The 18,930-nt window shown below is 33.4% G+C and overlaps 3 protein-coding genes across 7 annotated transcripts; 2 read left to right on the top strand and 1 right to left on the bottom strand.

Annotated features, from left to right (window-relative positions):
- The first annotated feature begins 1,295 nt into the window (after positions 1-1,295).
- On the top strand, positions 1,296-2,372 carry LOC140884913 (uncharacterized). The gene is made up of 2 exons (XM_073291804.1): positions 1,296-1,427; positions 1,503-2,372. The coding sequence occupies exons 1-2, from the start codon at positions 1,374-1,376 to the stop codon at positions 2,262-2,264; spliced, it is 816 nt and encodes a 271-aa protein (XP_073147905.1). The 5' UTR covers positions 1,296-1,373; the 3' UTR covers positions 2,265-2,372.
- A 7,193-nt stretch (positions 2,373-9,565) lies between these two features.
- LOC140881528 (protein SOSEKI 3-like) lies at positions 9,566-12,983 on the top strand. Of its 5 annotated transcripts, XM_073286911.1 has the most exons (8): positions 9,566-9,932; positions 10,011-10,074; positions 10,176-10,212; positions 10,299-10,514; positions 10,602-10,671; positions 10,776-10,891; positions 11,230-12,094; positions 12,380-12,983. In XM_073286911.1, exons 4-8 carry the CDS (start codon positions 10,304-10,306, stop codon positions 12,681-12,683), a joined length of 1,566 nt encoding a protein of 521 aa, XP_073143012.1. In that variant the 5' UTR covers positions 9,566-9,932; positions 10,011-10,074; positions 10,176-10,212; positions 10,299-10,303; the 3' UTR covers positions 12,684-12,983. The 5 variants fall into 5 exon arrangements, with proteins under 5 accessions (XP_073143012.1, XP_073143010.1, XP_073143007.1 ...); XM_073286909.1 differs by lacking the exon at positions 10,176-10,212 and having other exon boundaries at positions 10,270-10,514; XM_073286906.1 differs by having other exon boundaries at positions 10,176-10,514.
- Positions 12,984-13,690: 707 nt separating this feature from the next.
- LOC140880289 (E3 ubiquitin-protein ligase RZFP34-like) lies at positions 13,691-16,560 on the bottom strand. Its single transcript, XM_073284607.1, has 12 exons — positions 16,225-16,560; positions 15,989-16,076; positions 15,759-15,818; positions 15,335-15,367; positions 15,158-15,235; positions 15,016-15,059; positions 14,891-14,931; positions 14,714-14,796; positions 14,429-14,520; positions 14,258-14,327; positions 14,123-14,164; positions 13,691-14,022 (listed from the first exon to the last, which is right to left on the bottom strand). Exons 1-12 carry the CDS (start codon positions 16,248-16,250, stop codon positions 13,915-13,917), a joined length of 765 nt encoding a protein of 254 aa, XP_073140708.1. The 5' UTR covers positions 16,251-16,560; the 3' UTR covers positions 13,691-13,914.
- Positions 16,561-18,930: the final 2,370 nt, after the last annotated feature.

Below are 18,930 nucleotides of genomic sequence, written 5' to 3'. Positions count from 1 at the left end.
ATAGCCTCATATGCCTACACAACCTCCAAATGGCTAGACCCATTTACCTTACAGTCTATTTACCTTACTCGGTGTCGCTAGGGATCATAACAATAATAAAAACGCAATATTTTTTTATGTATTAAAAAATTTATATCATAAAATTAACTTATAAATTATGTCATAAGAGTTTTTGTGTTTTTATTTTGTATGTATAAAAAATAATAATATATATTCTAATGTCTTGTGACTCGTTTTTGTACAATAACCATAGCATAGAATTACCAAGGCCTTGACCGTGTAGTTTGTTGGCCTTTTCTGATTTAGTCGCAAGCTAATTAACTACCCCAAACCAAACCCCACACCCAACGACAATATAAATCTATATTAATATCTAGTTTGTTTTCTTTAGGGTGGCTAAAACGTACTGGTTGTGTGAATAATATGTTTTTTTGGGGGGATCCAATGGTATATTAATAATTTAGCTAGCCTTGGGTTTGAACTTATTGTGAGTACTGTGAGCAAAAAATCTTTAATATTTTTTTAAATTTTAATTTCTTTGAAAATTGAAAATGATGAAGATTGACTAAAATAAATCCCAACATATGTGTACCCCGTGTCCCCGTGCATGAACTATGTTGAATTGGTTAATACTCTTGCGAAAAAAGTCAATGAATTAAAACTCTTCTACATTTTACTAAATTTCAGCGTTTGTGCACAAAAATTACCTTGGATTTGGATGTTCAAATATTACCATTTTTAAACAAATATATTTGTCCTTTTGTAGCATCTAAAATTTCGTAATAATTTTCAGAGAGGCAATGTGCTAGAAACTTTATAATCACTACTTTAATTTTAATTAATTACACATATATTATATGACATGTATATTTATTTATTATTATAATATAAAAACGACGGCCAGAGATCTTAGCAATCGATATAAAATAAGAAAAATGCTAGATGTATATCTTGTAATGTACACCTTGGTTTACACTCTTACTTAAAATTTTTCTAATTTCCCTCATTAATTGCAAAATATTCATGATAAGAAATACATATTTAGTTAATCAAGGAAAGTTTTATAATTAATAAGTAAGAATGTAAACCAAAGTGTATACCGAGGTGTACATCTAGCATTACTCATAAAATAATACAAAGAGTTCTATTTCATTAATTAATTTTTTATAAAGTGTTTGTTTTTTAAAAAAAAAAATAATGAGGGATCCATATGCATTAATATTTATATATTTATGATGAAAATGCACGTTTAAACAGAGAATATAGAGAGCGGAGAAAAAGAGTGCCCGCAGATGGGATAGTCAATATAAAAGGCGTACTAGTCTGACCCCAATCTTTCTCCACACTGCAATTTGCTGAAAGGCCCAAATCCAATGGATATTCAAAAAGCTCTTCCTCTCAACTGGACTTACTTCTACCAAGAAAAGGTGAGATTTTTTTTTTTTTTACCGCCAAGTGATTTGATGTTGGTTTTTGGTGTAATTAAATTGGTGTTTGCACAGAGTATGGATGAGGTGCGGCATTCTCTGGTGCTGACAATGGAGCTTGAAGAAACCAGGTTCAAAGCACAGGAGGAGCTCAGGAACAGAGACGACCAAATCCTTCACCTCAAATTACTTCTCAACAGAGCAATCCAGGAGAGGGACGAAGCCAAAGAAAAGTGCCAAAGCGTCTTCTTCCAGAAACTCTTGCTTCAGCAGCAACTGGAGCACCAATCTGCTCCGGTTTCCGGGATTTCGGGCGTCGAAGATGATCCCAGAAGAGGAATCGACTCCAACTATGGCTTCTCCACTTCAGACAGTGACGAAAGCATCGTCTCGTCCCCGCACCAGCTCTCACCACCACTCGCTGCGCCGCCGCCGACGGCCGCAGAAGCTGAGCAAGAATTGGCGCCCGTAGTTCCCGACAGGCCATTGCCCGAAAAGGGTAAGCTTCTGCAAGCGGTGATGAAAGCAGGGCCTCTGCTTCAGACCCTCCTCCTCGCCGGCCCACTTCCGCGGTGGCGCCACCCTCCGCCACCGCTCGACACCTACCAGATTCCACCACCGCCGGTGGTGATTCCCTCGCCGTCGCCACTGCCAACACTTCCGCCGTTAATGCCCCTCCCTTCCATGTACCAAGATTCATCGCCCTACGATTACGATTACGATTGCGATAACAGCAATGTCCATGTAAACAGGAAACGGGGTCTCTCCGAAGGATCTGAATCTGATACCTCCACGGAGTTAAAACATCAGAAGGTTTTCTTCCTCAGTGGCCATTAACTTAGCAAAAATATGTCTACTTTTTTTTTTTTTTTGGGTGCTGTCTTTATCCATCAACTCGAGCAATTACTTAATTAATTACTAGGTTGAGAGTGATATTTTGATCCATCTTTTGACTCTGAGTAACGTTACTATGTGAATAATTATATATATATATATTTTAATTGTTCTATTTATAATCATCATTAAAAGTTACAATCTTTTATGATTAAGCCCTCAATGTGTGTCAACAAGGGCAGGCCGCTTATGCCCATAATGTGTTCAAGTTTGTGGAGTATGTGAATTTTTGGTCATGTTTTAGAAGTTTGATTTTTCTGTCAACATCTTTTTGGAATAGCTTGTTACACAGGGCTTGTATAGTGTGGTTTAACTGACTAGCGTAGTTTGCAAGTTATAATTGTGTTAGTCCGAAGATTTACCTGGAACGCATCGAAAAAGTAAAAAAAAAAAAAAAAAAAATAGTGAAGGCCGCTTATATATGTATATGATTCAAACAAGTATCTAGTTTTTCATATATATTTATGATTATATTATTTATACAATAAATATATAGTACTGGAACTATATATAGTGACCTTGAAATAGCAAGTGAAGTGAAGATCTAAAATATATTGACCAATCACCGAGTCTTGTGCATTTTGGTTGGGTTGTCTCCTTCCCACCATATAATTAATCTTCTTAATTTTTAGACTTTTTATTTCTTAATTATATATTGGCCATGTCAAGGTCATAGATGTAGCATTCAAATCTTTTAACCATATATGGCTAATGCGTGCTTCAGTATATATGTCCCCATTAAAGAATCAAGACTTTAGAGATGATTTGAGTGTCTCGAGTTATTTTACATATTCATGTTATTAGACATGATCCCGACTCGGTTTTCGGTGAAATGTGGAACATGAAATCAAAATTGTTTTTGAAAAAACTTGGATTGATTCTAATTTTTAACGAGTCGTTGCATGGCATATGAAAGTAAACAATTTGGTGATGAAAAGAGAGGCATGGCTCCATTCGTGCGTAGTGGTAGATGGGTGGGCAACAAATACAAGGTGTGAAAGGCCCCGGCTTGTCGGGTTGGGTGGGCTCCCACAGATCCAAATTGGGATCTATTACACGTCTTTATTATATATATTCATAATTAATCGTTAATCATGTCTTTAATCCTAGTTAAATATACCCTACGTCATCATCAAACAGTAAAATCATTATTTCACTGATGAGCTTTTACATGTACTAATAATTCATATCTGCGTATAATCATTTCAAAACTTTGAAAGTTACATCACTATTGAATAAATAATCAATTTCAATTCTTTACTATTACGGGTCGATTGGATATATATATATCTATCAAAAAGTAAATTTTGACATAAAAAATAATTTTTTTTATGAGTCGAGTTTAATAAAAAATATTTCACATGAAATTAACTCATGAGATGGTCATGAGTTTTTTTTTTTAATTATTAATTTCCTGCTCCTAATTTAGCTGACTTCTTGAGAAACGTTAATTGTCATTGAATGTGATACCAAATTTCCCCGTGAGTACACTAATCATTGCTGTTATTGAAAAAAAAATTCTTTATTATTACAGTACCATTGGTCCATTACTCATGTGAGGGTGGCAATTTGCCATTGCATAGAGCTGGGTGATGATCGATCATAAGTAAAAACAGTTGCATAACAAACAAAAAAAAAATGCCAGCGGTGTGAAATTATTGAAGAAAGTAGCACCATTTCTTGATTTGAACCATTTTGTTTTCTAATCATTATTAATATTCTTAGCTTCACAAAATGCACCAAAAGATACTAAAAAAAAAAAGAAAGAAAGAAAAGAAAGAGATGCGTTTGCGATTAAATTTGTCCACAATGTTATTTAAAGCCTCAAAGCCCAAAGGTGCCTGTTTCGTCCTTTCTGTTTAAGTCAATGATACAATAGGCGTGCCTTCACAAAAGTCAGCCGGTGTTTGTTGTTCGATGTTAACTTTGTAAGGAAAACTTGGCGTCGTGTTTCACACAAGTATACGTAACATGCATGGTCATCCTTTTGTACGTTACTATATCCGACCGATGCGTCGATAAACTATCAAAACTTGACTCACATTCAATCAAATTTCGTAACTCGAATCGAATTAGTATCCATGATTTTTTTATAAAACAAAATAAAATATCTGAAGTATTGATTATATCAAGTACCGGATGAATCACGATTGTAATGTGCATTGTTTGTGGCGCGAAACGCGGTCGATGGGTTACGGGGACCTGACCCAGCTCAAGACTGGACCACAAGGCACCATCGACCTCCAATCATTCATATAAATTTCATTTTTCACGTACGTAAGAGTCATTATATTTTAAATTATAATCAAGCGACTCGATTGAATAATGGTATGAATATGATAAATTTTAGAGTTGATAATGAAAAAAATTATACATGTATGAATTTACCTGGGGCCCATTGATTATACGGGCCTATTTAAATAATTTAGTCATGTGTGGCTTAAAGAGCCCGTTGTATTACCTGCTAGACAAAATAAGAGTTGGACATGGCCCATAGTAAATTGGCCCGTTGGACCAAAAAATCTTCATTTATTATCTTGTCTGCTACCACCAAAACATTATATAATAATATTAATAATAACAATAATCGGATTTTGTCGAGTTTGTAATAATGACGTTTAAAATTTGGGCTTTGGAATCGAAGTCCGAGCAGCTTGACATCGAAATTTTTTGTAAAAATCAAACACTCAAATTTTGAATCAAAACACATTTATTTTTTAACCTCAATCATCGATTATCGAACATTAATGTTAGGTTGCTACAATTAGTGATTTGGTGAAGCAAATATAAAAGTTTGAAGACAAAGGATAAAATTTGCGATATGCCATCCAAAAACTGATCATATCCATTAAAAAATGTGTTACCTCTCCAAATTGTGGTACTATATAATTAGCAAGGTTGCACGTGTATCGATATATTTGATTTAGATGAATTTCAAATGATATATATTTTGTGTGTATTTGAACTCCATCACAATCATTATTTAAAATTTAAATTGTAACTTGATATAGTGTGGATTTGAAAATCTTTTGAATGTTCTCGGAAAGACAGAGAATTTGAAATCAATGTATTTGAAATTCATCATTGATACACAACCTAAATTTCTTAATAATTATTTAAACCAACCAAAGCATTTACGTCCAATGCATGTGTGTATATTAAATTCAATGAGTTGTACTTTTACGTCATTAAATTTTTGTGTAGAGTAGTACTGCGACTTCGTTGGAGTAATTTGTACATCATGTGGAAGAAAATTTAATATCCAAGTGCTTAAATTCAAATTTAATCATGCAAAAATATTTTTACTTTAAAAATTTATTGGAAAAGAAAAATTAAAAATAATAATAAAAATAAATAAGAGGAAAGGAAAGGTAAATAATAGTTTTGTTCCACATATTTATATTTGTGAGGATTGGGGCATTCTCACATATTTATATTTGTGAGACTATTAATCCGATCTATATCTACTATAAAAAGGAATATTTTTGGCATAAAAATATATTTTTCATTTATCGGATCAAATAAGAGATATGTCTCATAAAAATGGTCTGTGAGACTGTCTCATAAGAGTTTTTGTGTTTTATCAAATCAAAACTAGCGAATGAACCATGGGCCCATGACTATATATGATATATTTTTTCCTATATATAAAAAATATCTCCCTTAGACACCATATTTTGTTTTGCCAAAATTGTCTTTATGTGATATAGATATTCTATTTTTGTTTTCTTTTTTTTTTTTTAATTTCGATATTTCAAATTACATATTAATCCCTAAATATTTTTTACAATATATTTATCATATTTGAATATAAATCAAATTAATTACAAAAATAAAAGTACGCAACGCGTGCACCAATACAGTAGTATTAATTAAAGTAACACATATTGATCGCTTTATAGGTGACACTCTTATATTGTATTTGGATAAGTGGATTTCAAACCAAATAATTTTAACATTTTCAACTTACTTAATTGGATGAATATTTTAATAGTAATTATAGATATTGGACATATACATATACATATATATATATATATATGAGTGTGAGTGTGAGTTCAAATGCACCAAACTACATTTTTTATAAAAAAAAATGCATCAAATCCACAATTCAAAACTCAACCTTGTTTTTTTTTATTATTATTTATAAAATCTTCAAGTAAATAGCAATAGTTTAAAACGGCAACGTTGACCTTTCTTTAGTAGACAGCTGATTTCAAATCAAGGAACCAGATGTGATCCAACTGCATGAATTATGAATCCATCATCGTTGCATTTATTGTGATGCCAAACTCTACTAACTTCCTTAACACCCCATAAATAATAGTGATATTGAATAATGATAATTACTATAATAGTAATAATAGCAACAATAATTATAATCATCGTCATTATTTTATCTGTTTGACGTTTAACTAACAAATGAGAATTTCTACCTATAAAATATACTTATATTTAAAAAAAAAACTCAAATTAACAATACTAAAATAATATTTTTAACAAAGTTCAAAATCCAAATAATCACACATACAAATATATATTTAACCAAAAACAAAATTTTAAATATAAGAAATAATTTTTTCAAAGGGGATATAAAAAATAATCAAATTTTAAAAAAAGTAGAAATTTTTTAAAAAAGGTGAGGCATTTCAAGTCAGTTTGATCGATCCGATCGTGAAAACATTGTTTACATGATATAATGATGTTAAAATATAAAAAGGCTAATCCAAATGGACCATAGACTAACACTCACACGGAAAAATGTCGAGCCACAATGGAAGTGAGATTATCATATAAGATAAGAACTTACTGTGTACTAATATTCTTCCACTACATGGCTTAATTACATCGGGTAACCTTAATAATAAGTATCTTAAAAGTAGTAAAGTCGCACATTATGGCTCATTATATCATTACAAATTAACATTGATAACAAAACTATTTATGATGAACGTTTAGACCATTTTAGATTACATGTGCTTAGATAGCTATAATGACTACAACAATATATCATCATAAGATTGGCCCCCTGGTGGGAAATGCATTTTTTTTTGTCACGTAAGTTTGTCTTTTATGATATCAAATTTAGGTTTTAATTCATTATCTTTGTTGTTTTTTACAATTTTAGTAATTTTTTTTACGTCACACAAATGTAATTAACTCTAACATGTAGTATCACATCGACGTCGATCTTCGATAAAAAAAACTAAAATCACAAAAAATAACAATAAAAAAATTGGAAAATACGAAATTATGACTGAAATTTGATGATATAGAGGATCAAAATCAACAAAAAAAACATATATACATGACAAATTTTGCAATTTTCCCTTGATTAATATATGAGCGATATGTTAATCTATACTCATCAATCTTTGTGTGTGTATACATACATTATATATATGTGTGTATGTATATATATATATATATATATATGAGTTTTGATCACATGAGCAACTATCATGAACAGTTCTACGTAAGCAATAACGACGTGACATCTTGTACATCCAATAAGTGACTGACAATACGTCTGTTGTTGCTCATATAGTTGCCCATGGTGGTTGATCATATGATCAAAACTATATATATATATATATATATATATATATATATATATATGTATATATATGTATTTATGTATGTGTATAATGCTTTTCGTTAATCAAACATCATACATAGAGTCTTCGGTCCTGAGAAATGAAATTACAAATACTACATGAGATATGATACGAAACAAAAATATTAGCTTGTTTTTTAGTATGTTAAATTTTAAAGATTTAAGTGTTTCGCTAAGAGTTGACAGCAGCTTGAAATTAAAAAATCCAAACATCGTTAAGTTCACATTCCGGGCAGATAATGTTTAAGAATAATAAGTCTAACGCTAAAAGTATTTCATTTGAATAAAGTTTTTTTAAAAAATAATTATTACCTTTTTTCTGACAAAGATCATGTTAAGAAGTTGTTAACTATGCCAGAATCGTATCTAGTGTGGACTACCTAGTGCAATATAGCAAAATATTACATGAAACTAAATCAAAGATATTGCTTATTCAAATCAATTTTAATGCAAGGATTGTTACAAATTGTTTCCTTTTATATGACCGATTTAGTAAACCCAACCTAATTCAGTTACCGAACCAAAGATATTGAACAAAATTATCGAACCATCAAACAAAACAAAAGTCAACGTAGAATTTTAAAAAGTAATATATGCTAACTAGTTGCTTACGAATTTGTGATTATTTTGAAATATGTTTTTGGACAACTTGATTATATCCACAAAGAGTCGAATTGCGTTGGAACATAGTCGAGCTCAATTATTTAATTTTGATTTAATTATCCACCGGCCAGCACCTCAATTATAATAGTTTTATGACTTCATTCATTTCGTTTAGCCACTGTATTTATCATCCTTCATTATATTACAACTATAATCAATCACAAAAACTTCATTAATATCATCAAACAATCAATCAACTACTAATATAATAGTCATAAACTCATATACGAGTCATTCGAACCCAAATTCTCTTCTAAATATGAGATTTTGGGATCTCCTCCTTTCGTCAATCTAATGGATCTATCTAGGGGTGCAAACGAACCGAATCGAGCCGAATAATGATAAAATTTTAAGGCTTGAAATTCGGCTCGATAAGAGTATATTCAAGTTCGAGCTCGATTCGAAGTTCGATAATTTCAAATATTTTGGCTCGAGCTCGGCTCGAAATAAAGTTCGAGTTCGGTTCGAAATATTCGAATCTATTCGTGAACTATTCGGATATTATGGTTCGAAAAGCTCGAAATGTTCGAAATGTATATATATTTATTATATAATTATATTATATTAATTAAATATTAAGGTTTGCGAACTATTCGCGAACTATCGAACAGGGTAATTACGGCTCGAGCTTGGCTCGAAAAAAAGTTCGAACATGTTCGAATTCGGCTCGAGTTCGATAAGCTCGAATACGAATCAAATATTAATCGAGCGAACTCGTAAAGCTCACGAATATGTTTGATTCGTTTGCACCCCTAGATTTATCACCCTCCACTCTTTAATCATTGGAACTAATATTTACAAAATTACAATAAAAACTTGTCCACTTAACCTATAATTACAAAAAAAAAAATATTTCTTTCATAAATCGAGTTGAATAAAAAAATCGTCTAACAAAATTAACTTATGAGCGGGGATGGTTTCATGAGAATTTTGTGACGTATAATTTGTTGTTTGGGGGGGATGAAAAAGGGTTTGGGGCGGAAGCTGACAAAGGGAAGGGGGTCGCCTCGCCCCCGCCTAACAATGAAACGAAACAATGCAGTAGAAGTCCGATGAATCAGCCAAAAGATGCACAGTCTCGATATCAGGCAAAAAGCCATTGTGTACTACATATTAACTCCTCCTTTCACTTGTCCCTTTCTCCCCTCCATCCATCTTCACTCCTATTCTCTGTCTATTCCATGATAAGTCACCTCACTCCCTTCAATGCGGAGCCGGAGCTCTTGGTTTTGGGTCTGGGGATCACTCGTAGCTGGATGCCTTTAATTTAATGTATCTTTTGAATTTTTTAGCCTCGACATTTTGCTGCCTTGGCTCGCCCTCTTCCCCAGGTTGGCCTTTTCTTTTTATCTTAAATTTCTAGGTCCATTTTTTTTAGACACCCGTGTGAGGGGTTTTTCTTTTTTCAGATTTTTTTGGTCCATTTCATCTTTCTTCGACTGGGTTTGCTTGCATTTAAGCATTTGTGTACGGGTACGTGTTATGAGCAGACAGTCTAAAGTGGGTCTTCTTTCTCTTCATCTTTTGTTTGCGCAAAAAAACTGGTTTTTTTCTTGTATCTGAGATTTTTGTAGGTGTAGGAGACTTTTCACTCTGGACTACTTAAGTCAGGTAGAAAAAAATATATGGGTTTTTGGTTAGAAGTTTATGATTGTTGAGAAAATTCAGGTTTGACTCATTTGAGGTGTGAAATAAAGAGAGAATGAAGAAATATCAGCAACTGAGCCCAGAAAGAGCCAAAGTATGGACTGAAAAATCACCCAAATATCACTACAATAATCAACATAATCTGCAGCAGCAAGACCACAAGCACAAAGTGCCTGTAGTTTACTATCTATGCAGGAATAGACAACTAGAGCATCCACATTTTATGGAAGTCCCCCTCTCCTCCCCTGATGGACTTTACCTGAGAGGTACCACAACGCGAGTTTGCTCATGAATATTTCCATTATTCAGCATCGTGATTTTCTTGATATTGGAATTTTGTTTATGTTATGAAGATGTGGTGGAAAGGCTGAATGGTTTGAGAGGCAGAGGCATGGCTTCAATGTATGCTTGGTCTTGCAAGAGGTGTATATGGTCCCATGACTTTGTGTTCGATTCTTTGTAAATGAATTCAAGTTTTCGACTTTATGAAATGTATGTAAAAGTTTTAGTGTAATTTTTTTATGCAGGACTTATAAGCATGGATTCGTATGGCACGATCTTTGTGAAGATGATTTAATCCTCCCGGCTCACGGGAACGAATATGTGCTCAAGGGCTCAGAGCTCTTTGAAGAATCCAATTCTGGTAAAGTGACACAAACCTTCCTTCTGCAATTATCAACCAAATGAAAAGTTTCTTTGCGAGTAACTTGAGCACCGGGATTTAGAAACTGGAGAGAAACTCTTTGGTGTTGTGGCGGAAATGTGTAGAACTAATTTTTACTGAAAGTTTAAGGTAATTGTAGAATCTGTCTCTGGACTTCCATTTCGGAAGTCATTTGTGCGAAGATAGGAGTAAAATTAGGCGATGTAATGCCATGTTTATTTCCTTTATTTTTCTGTGATCCTAAGATGGACTTGTGTTGGCATGTAAGTACACATCAAAATATGAGTTTTCTGATGATAGACTTCCATGTTTTCTAGGTCGCTTTAGTCCCGCTGGAAATCTCATGTCACAGAATCAGAGTGTATTACCAGAACCACCATCTTCCAGAAGCCAAGAAGAATCTTCTTCTTCATCTAGCCTGAATGGGAGAACTATAAAAAGTTCTCAGGATGACGAACTATCACCGCCTGCTCAGCGTCTTTGCACTTCTGCTGTGTCTCCAGACTCTAACACTGGGAAAAATTCCCCTTGGAATGGTTCTTTGAGCCTAATAGAATACAAGGTTAACAAGAAGGATGGCGTTGCTGATGCTTCCACCCAAACCGAGGATAAAGGCAAAACTCGAAGAATTTGTGCAAAAGGCGTATCAACTGATGACGGGTTATCGGATCCTAAATGCAGCAGTACACATCTAAACGAGGGTCTCAAAATAAAAGAGACTTCAGAAATTTGCAGAGATTTAACATCACCGCCTCCATCCACATCCAGTACATCATCGAGTGGTAGGACAGATACCTTGGAAGCTCTCATTAAAGCTGATGCTGGAAAGCTCAAGAGCTTTAGGATTCTTGAAGAGGAGGAATTAAGAATGCCATCTGGTACAAAACTCAAGGCTTCAAATCTCATAATGCAACTGATCTCCTGTGGCTCGGTTTCGGTGAAAGATCCCGGCTTTGGCTTGATCCCAACCTACAAGCCAAGGTTTTCTCACTCCAAAGTTTCCTCCCCGTTGTTCTCGACATCTTTGATGTTTGGAGAGTTTGATTGCCGTTCGGAGAATCCTCGCCTAACGGGAGTGAGAGCGGAAGATAAAGAATACTTCAGTGGGAGCTTTGTTGAAACAAATATGTTCAAGGAAGGGATACCAACTTTGAAACGATCATCTTCATACAACGCTGACAGGTCATTACGATATCTTCCCATCAGTTGATATTTTCATCAATTACTTGAGAAACTCTGATTCTGTGACATGAAAATTTTTCTTTTCCTGGTTGCTCTTATGTTAAGTCAAGATCATGCTTAGTGTTAATCACGCCACTTTCAACAAACCTTACAGCAAGTTTTAGCCTTCATTAATTGTAGTCTGGGTACGGTAGTTAGCTTTCAAGGGTTAGATTGAACTTGAAAACTTGTGGATATTTTCTTGCCCTCTTCATGTTGAGACATGTAGTGAATTATTTCATGCAGAAGTACTCAGGAACTTGGTTCTGTTGAGAACAATGAAGCGGAAAGTTCCACACATGTGAAGTGCATTCCAAGAGCACTGAAGGCTTCTATAACTAAGCATCCAAGATGCGAATCAATGAGATCTCCTCTTTCCAATGGACCAAGAATCTCATCTGAGAGAGTGGAAAGTTCAAGAACCCTTACACCAGGCACACCCAATGGTGGAAGCAAGAGAATTACTGAGCCATCATCGGGGAAAACACAACCAATAAACCTGGATTCTTGCAGAAATGAAAAGGAAAGTGCTAAGAAAGTTGAGTTCTGATTCCTCTTGATTGTTACCGTGCAACTTAGCCATGTGCCGAATTCTTGTAGGTTGAGATTTCTGTTTTTCTTTCCTCCTATCATGCTTGCTTGAGGAGCTCGGGTTATAACACAATCCAAAGCATGCAACATTTTTAAAGATTCGAGAGGCAATTTGTGCAGAATCCATAGAGATGACATCAAGCTATATTGTAACAAATGCTTCGTCTCTTGTTGCATTTGGATTTTGTGAATTATCTAACGTATTAGATTACATCAAGCTACACCGTAACAAATTGATTTTACTCTTGGTATTCCAAAACTGATGTGTTGTCGTATGCGTCCAGGTTAACCCGTCTAGTTCATATATAATAGAAGCTCTGTTCAAAGCAGGTTAGCACGTTTTCGACCAAAGACGAGAGAACTATACCTTGTGTATATTTCGTGCATGGTATGCCCAGTCTCGATAAATCTTGATCACTACTTGGTATAAAGCTTGAATTATTTGCAGTTAAAATCTTATTTCACATGAACCTAACCGCAACAATGTATGTGTAAGCACGTGAAAGCATTGGGAGTGAGTTCGTGTTTGTTTGTGCGTGTATTAATTGCTTTCTGGGAACTAATGACTTTCGTCTTCAGAGATTCTCGACAGTCAAAAAAGAAACGTTTTTGGATTCTCTGACTTTCAATGCAATGCATTCACGGTTGACCCAACACAAACTTCAAAGTCAAATGATATCATTAATCGATGCACAATCTAGCCTCATCCGGATCAATTAATTTCAGCTTTAAAAATATAATAGCTATTTTATAGAAATATTAGTTAATTTTTTTACATGAAAGGAAATTTTGGATTGTGAGAGAGATCATCGTCATTATATGAAATTAATTTTACAAGAGAGATCTTTGATATACTTATTTATTTTATCTCTTGAGCTCCTATACAGCTTTCCCTGTTTAGACTCAGTCCACTTTGAATAATTACTAAAAAAAAATAAAAAAATAATAATAAAGGCATCACGAGAATGACATGAAATTATATTCATTAAATCAAACTGATAGTGCAGATACAGATAGAACAACATCAATATGCTCTTAGACTAACAATAGAATTTGGTAAATAATGTAAATTAATTAAATGAATCCATCTTCCTTCATGTTCTTCCCTAATCTGCATTATTCACCATCCTCACTCTGTGCACACCATGGTCTCTGAATGCCATTGTTAAACAACCAAAGGGCGTCGTGACTCATTGAATTTGTCGAGTATTGTAAGAGCTGCATCGCAAGCATTTGTATGCCACAATGTGGTACTGCACCTCGCAAGTCGACTCACAGTCATTGCACAGTATCCACACCTATTTATGTATTTAAAAAGAAACATTCAATAAGAACAAGAGATTTCGTATATGTAATATTTTTTGTGCCTCGAATATTTCTACCAAATAAAATGATTACCATTTTGTTCTTGTACATTTCTGGCATAGGAGTTGAAGCAACCTGTCAATCAGATTTGCATAAGAAAACAAATGAGGGCGATAGGTTGTGCATAAATCATGGAAACGAAAAAATGGATGAATTTGAGTGGGGTACCTCTTCGTCGATCTTTCTCCATATGTTGGACATGTCACAAATGGATTTTGAGCAGACAGGACATGAATATCTGGATGTTTATAGAATCCAAGAAACCATTAGCACATGAAAATTAAATAGCCGACTCAAATGGTTTTGGACTATGACTGATACAAATATGAGAATCCTCACCTATGGTGAAGCTCCATTTCCTTGACACATTCTAAATGTATCGTATGTCCACATAGTAAAACAGTAATGTTCTTCATTGAGTCGAATAAAAACTGCAACCATAATACAGAAAACCAAACCTTTTCAGAATCCAACTTCAGTAAAACATTAACTATGATGCAGTAGGCGTGTAGGAAAAAAATTAAATGAAATTTTAGGACTTCTTATTTTATTTCAAGAGGGACAACTGTATGTTCATCCCTGGGTTGCCCAAGCATGCACGGTGACTCCAGGAAATCTTGTTACCTCAAAACAAACTGGACAATTATGATGCATTGCTCTTTCCACACAATGATGGGCACCTTTGATCAAATTTGAATAGCAACACCCTAAGTCATGCAATAGATTACGAGACTTAGAAAACAGAATTTGGACATCCAAGCAAAATTTAGTTTGAGACTGGAAGGAGTTAACTCTGCATACCACATTTGTGGCAGTGAAAAAAGTTCTCCTTGCCACCAGTTCTGCATGAATCATTTGGGAAAGTTTCACGACTGTTCTGGCTTGAATCAGCCAAGTAAATGGTAAGTGTAAGCAAATAGTCTCACCGGCATATTCCACATTCATCACAATGGAATTGTTCCTTTGAAACCTGAATCCATGAAAATGTAATGTGCAAGAATTCAATATTATGCACAAGGAAGAATGAGCGTCGATAAGACTGGGTACGAAATTTACGGAATATCTTACGTCATCATCAAAGAATTTGCATATTTGGCAGAAATAATTCCCCATGCAAACCCCACAACTTCTACAATTTTGTTGAACCTGGAAAGTGGAAATTATAAAGCACCCGTAAATAAAATGACAAGGTAAATTTCTCAAATTTAGATCTTTCATATAGATTAAGACGTGCATTCAACTTACATCTTGTTCAGTGTTGCAAACAGAACATATAACCTGCATTACAGTAAAATCGGGTCAGATAAGTCACGCCTTGGACAATTTGAGATCATATGATTAATCATAAGAAAAATGCATTATTCAACCCAAAACCAAAATAGGACTATGTTTTAATTGAATGAGTTTAAGTATTACTCCACATGGATGAATAAAAAGTTTGAAAGTGCTTGTTTACCTAATGATGGACTTCTTTTAAAAACTTAGATTAATCATTTCGTATATCGTGGTTAAATGCAATGTAATTGCTAACAGATTTGGCAAATGAACAGATACATCAATGGAAATTCATTATTATTCTCTTTTACCTACCAGATCTAATAGAGGAAAAATACAGAACCATTTGCATCATGAACTAGCTAGAGATAGAATCATGGACTAAAGAAATTACCCTTTTCACTTGATGCCGCGGAATATCGTGCCGATGCATGGGATCAATTTCAAGAGCATTCTGTCAAATGAAAACCACAAAATAAAGAAAACAAAGAGAGGAAATTGTTGCAGGATTTATTTTTTTTTTTTTAAAAAAACACGCATCCCAGATTGTCACGAGAAATTAAAATACATATTCTGGTAGTAAACAAGATCAAGGCTAAATCTCGATATTGAAACAAATCAAACCTTGGCTTCATTATGGCAATGCCGGCAATCAAAGATCTCATCACAACAAGGTGCCCTAATCTTGCATCTCCTTCTGTAATGCTTGCATCTAAAATTCGCACATTTACAATCAAAAGGAAGATCACATCGGAAAAGTCACGATCAACACATTTTCGAGCATTGGCATAATCTGAATGCTAAGAAAAAAGAATCCAAGAAAAGAAAAAAAGGGAAAAGCTTGGGAAAATAAAACGTACCCATGATTCCCGGAAACAGCCTCCATCTCAAAATTCTTGTCCAAAGTTTCAAATTTTCTTCAAAAGGGAGCAACACGCTGGTCACACGCGGAATATAAATTCAAGAAAATGAAGCCCGAGGTTTTTATAAGGCGGGAAAGGGAAGATTTTACAATGGGCGTGGATGGATTATGCCGATGAACCCAACATAAAGGTTCCAAAAGAATCGAAGACAGAGGCTACTTCTTGTGAAGCCGAACTCGTTTTCTTAAAATACTTTCTAGGGCTTGGGTACGGTTAGTCTAGGCTACGAGATCATTTGTGTTCTTTGTATTTTTGTGAAATTTGACCTATGAATTATTTGACACCGTTATAGCTATAAAAATAGCTCACGAACAGCATAGAATAATCTTCGGTGTACCCACGCTATATTGCTAACTCACATACTTATAATAATAACTTTTGATATCATTTTTTTTGTTGATATTCAGTAGGTTTTTAGTGAGACAAGTCAACCCTACACATATTTACAATAAAAAATAATGGCAAAAACTCCTGTGAGACAGTCTCAAGGGTCATTTTTATGAGACGGGTCTTTTATATGGGTTATCCATTAAAAAATATTATAATTTATGCTAAAAATATTACTTATTATTATAAATATGGGTAGGATAGATCCGTCTCACAGAAGTGCTACTCAAAAATAATATGTTTAGCATTATATTTAATTGATGTCTAATTAAGAGATTCATTTCACGAAATTAACTCGTAAAATCGTTTCACAAAAATTTTTGTGATATCTTGTTATATCTAATTCACTCTCATTTGATTTAATATTCGTCATTAAAAAATATTGGTTATCGAATATTCATCAGCTAGCATAATAATAATAATAATATCAATTACATATATATCATTGACAAGACAATCACTTTTAATAAAATATTGACTATACTCATAATATATATATATATATATATATATATATATATATCTAATATATTGACTATATATTATGGACAATTATATAATCACCAATAACTCTGTTTCCACCTACATAATTACATGGACCATTTCTTCAAGCGAGTAGTAATAAAATGATATTCCGAGTTTGCCCGACTCCTCATTATTCTCAACAGTCAATACGATGTTCTGATTGATGTTTGCGAATTCTCGATATGCAGATAAAATATGGGGAGAAAACAGACTAGTAAGTAGAATATAAGAATTGGGGCACATTATTTGTTATAAAAAAAAAATTTTAAAAAAAGCATTTGAGTTGAAGATTAGGGGAAAAAACATATCTGAAATGTTGGAGTGGATCGAGTCATCGAACGTCTTAAAGAAAATAAACGTGTCGATTATAATATAAATACTTCATGGAGCTTCAAATGAATACTAACAAATCTTTAGATTCCACTGAATAAATTAGCACAACATTAGTTTGCAGCATTTAATAATCTTATGATCTTAGATAGCATCGTCAATTCATAATACTAATATGTTGTTAATTGTTTGCAACCTTTAAATTAAAAATACATAATTATGAGTTTTTTCTTAACAAATTTGAATTTGTTGATAAATTCATAATTACATATTTTTTAAAATTGCAAATATTCTTTAAATAGTGTGCAAACAGCGTTAATGACATGAACATATATATCAATGAGTCAGAAGTCGATGTTTGCATGTGAATTTAAGCATGAAGTTATGGTCTAAAAATGCGACAGTTTTTGAATAAAAGCAGTTGAAATTTGAGAAAGCGAAACTTAGTGGAGGAGTGTTTAATTTTCTGAGTGCGACGTTTTTCTTTTGCGAAGGCAAAAAAAGTTGGATAAGAAGTGGAATGAGTAGATTCCACGTCACTATTTCATTAATATCTTAGGAGTTAGGAGTCACGAGAATATAAATATATCTTCATTCCACTTTAAGGATTTGCTGACTCGATTTTATCTCTATACAACTAACCAGACAATGACAGAATGACAGTGCCCCAAGAGACCCATTCTTTTAGTAAATCATATATATATTAAATCTTATACATATATAAATATTTAAAAATTAAGAATTTCCTATTTCATGAAAAATATACATTTTTTTTGTAGAATTATCAATATTTTTAGCACGTCTTTCTCTTATTTTTTATCCTTTTTTTCAATATATATGTATATATCAATTTAGAATCCTTGGAGGACAAAAGGAGGAGTAGTTCAGTGTATAACACTCGAAAGTCGAAAATATGACTAGCCCCCATTGTTCCAATCAACTGGCCCTTTTAAAAAGATACATCTCCTTTGGAAAAAAAAATGCAAATATATTTTTGAGATAAGCATCTTTACCAAAAAGCATCCGGAACATAGGTTTACAGTTCAAAAATAACCCCATTTTCAATTAAAAATAAAAGCAGATCTCGGCTATTTCGTGAGACGAGTCAATTCGGGTCATATCTACAATAAAATTAATATTTTCATTGGTCGAGTCGAACATGATATATGTCTCATAAAATTGACTTATAAAACTGGCTCATATGAGTTTTTGTGATAGATCTCACATATATTTATCCGTGAGACGCGTGAATCCTCTCATATTTACAATATAAAGTAATCATTTTGGCACAAAAAAATAATATTTTTCATGCGTGATCCAAATAAGAGATATGTTTTACAAAATTAACTTGTGAAATCGTCTCACATGAGTTTTTGTGATCTATGTCACACCCCGAAACCG

This window comes from Henckelia pumila, chromosome 2 (assembly GCF_033568475.1).
Source record: "Henckelia pumila isolate YLH828 chromosome 2, ASM3356847v2, whole genome shotgun sequence".
NCBI classification, from domain to species: Eukaryota; Viridiplantae; Streptophyta; class Magnoliopsida; order Lamiales; family Gesneriaceae; genus Henckelia; species Henckelia pumila.
The sequence above is the reverse complement of the archived record's forward strand: the minus strand, read 5'-3'. Positions and strand labels throughout refer to the sequence as shown.

Excerpts from the sequence above, each read along its gene's own strand:
- LOC140884913 (XM_073291804.1), top strand. The coding sequence starts at position 1,374 with ATGGATATTCAAAAAGCTCTTCCTCTCAACTGGACTTACTTCTACCAA. Across the intron at positions 1,428-1,502 it reads CTTACTTCTACCAAGAAAAG|AGTATGGATGAGGTGCGGCA; the intron begins GTGAGATTTTTT and ends GTGTTTGCACAG.
- LOC140881528 (XM_073286910.1), top strand. The coding sequence starts at position 10,304 with ATGAAGAAATATCAGCAACTGAGCCCAGAAAGAGCCAAAGTATGGACT. Across the intron at positions 10,892-11,229 it reads CTTTGAAGAATCCAATTCTG|GTCGCTTTAGTCCCGCTGGA; the intron begins GTAAAGTGACAC and ends CATGTTTTCTAG. Across the intron at positions 12,095-12,379 it reads TCTTCATACAACGCTGACAG|AAGTACTCAGGAACTTGGTT; the intron begins GTCATTACGATA and ends TATTTCATGCAG.
- LOC140880289 (XM_073284607.1), bottom strand. The coding sequence starts at position 16,250 with ATGGAGGCTGTTTCCGGGAATCATGG. Across the intron at positions 15,819-15,988 it reads ATTGCCATAATGAAGCCAAG|AATGCTCTTGAAATTGATCC; the intron begins GTTTGATTTGTT and ends TTCATTTGACAG. Across the intron at positions 14,328-14,428 it reads GAAATGGAGCTTCACCATAG|ATATTCATGTCCTGTCTGCT; the intron begins GTGAGGATTCTC and ends ATAAACATCCAG.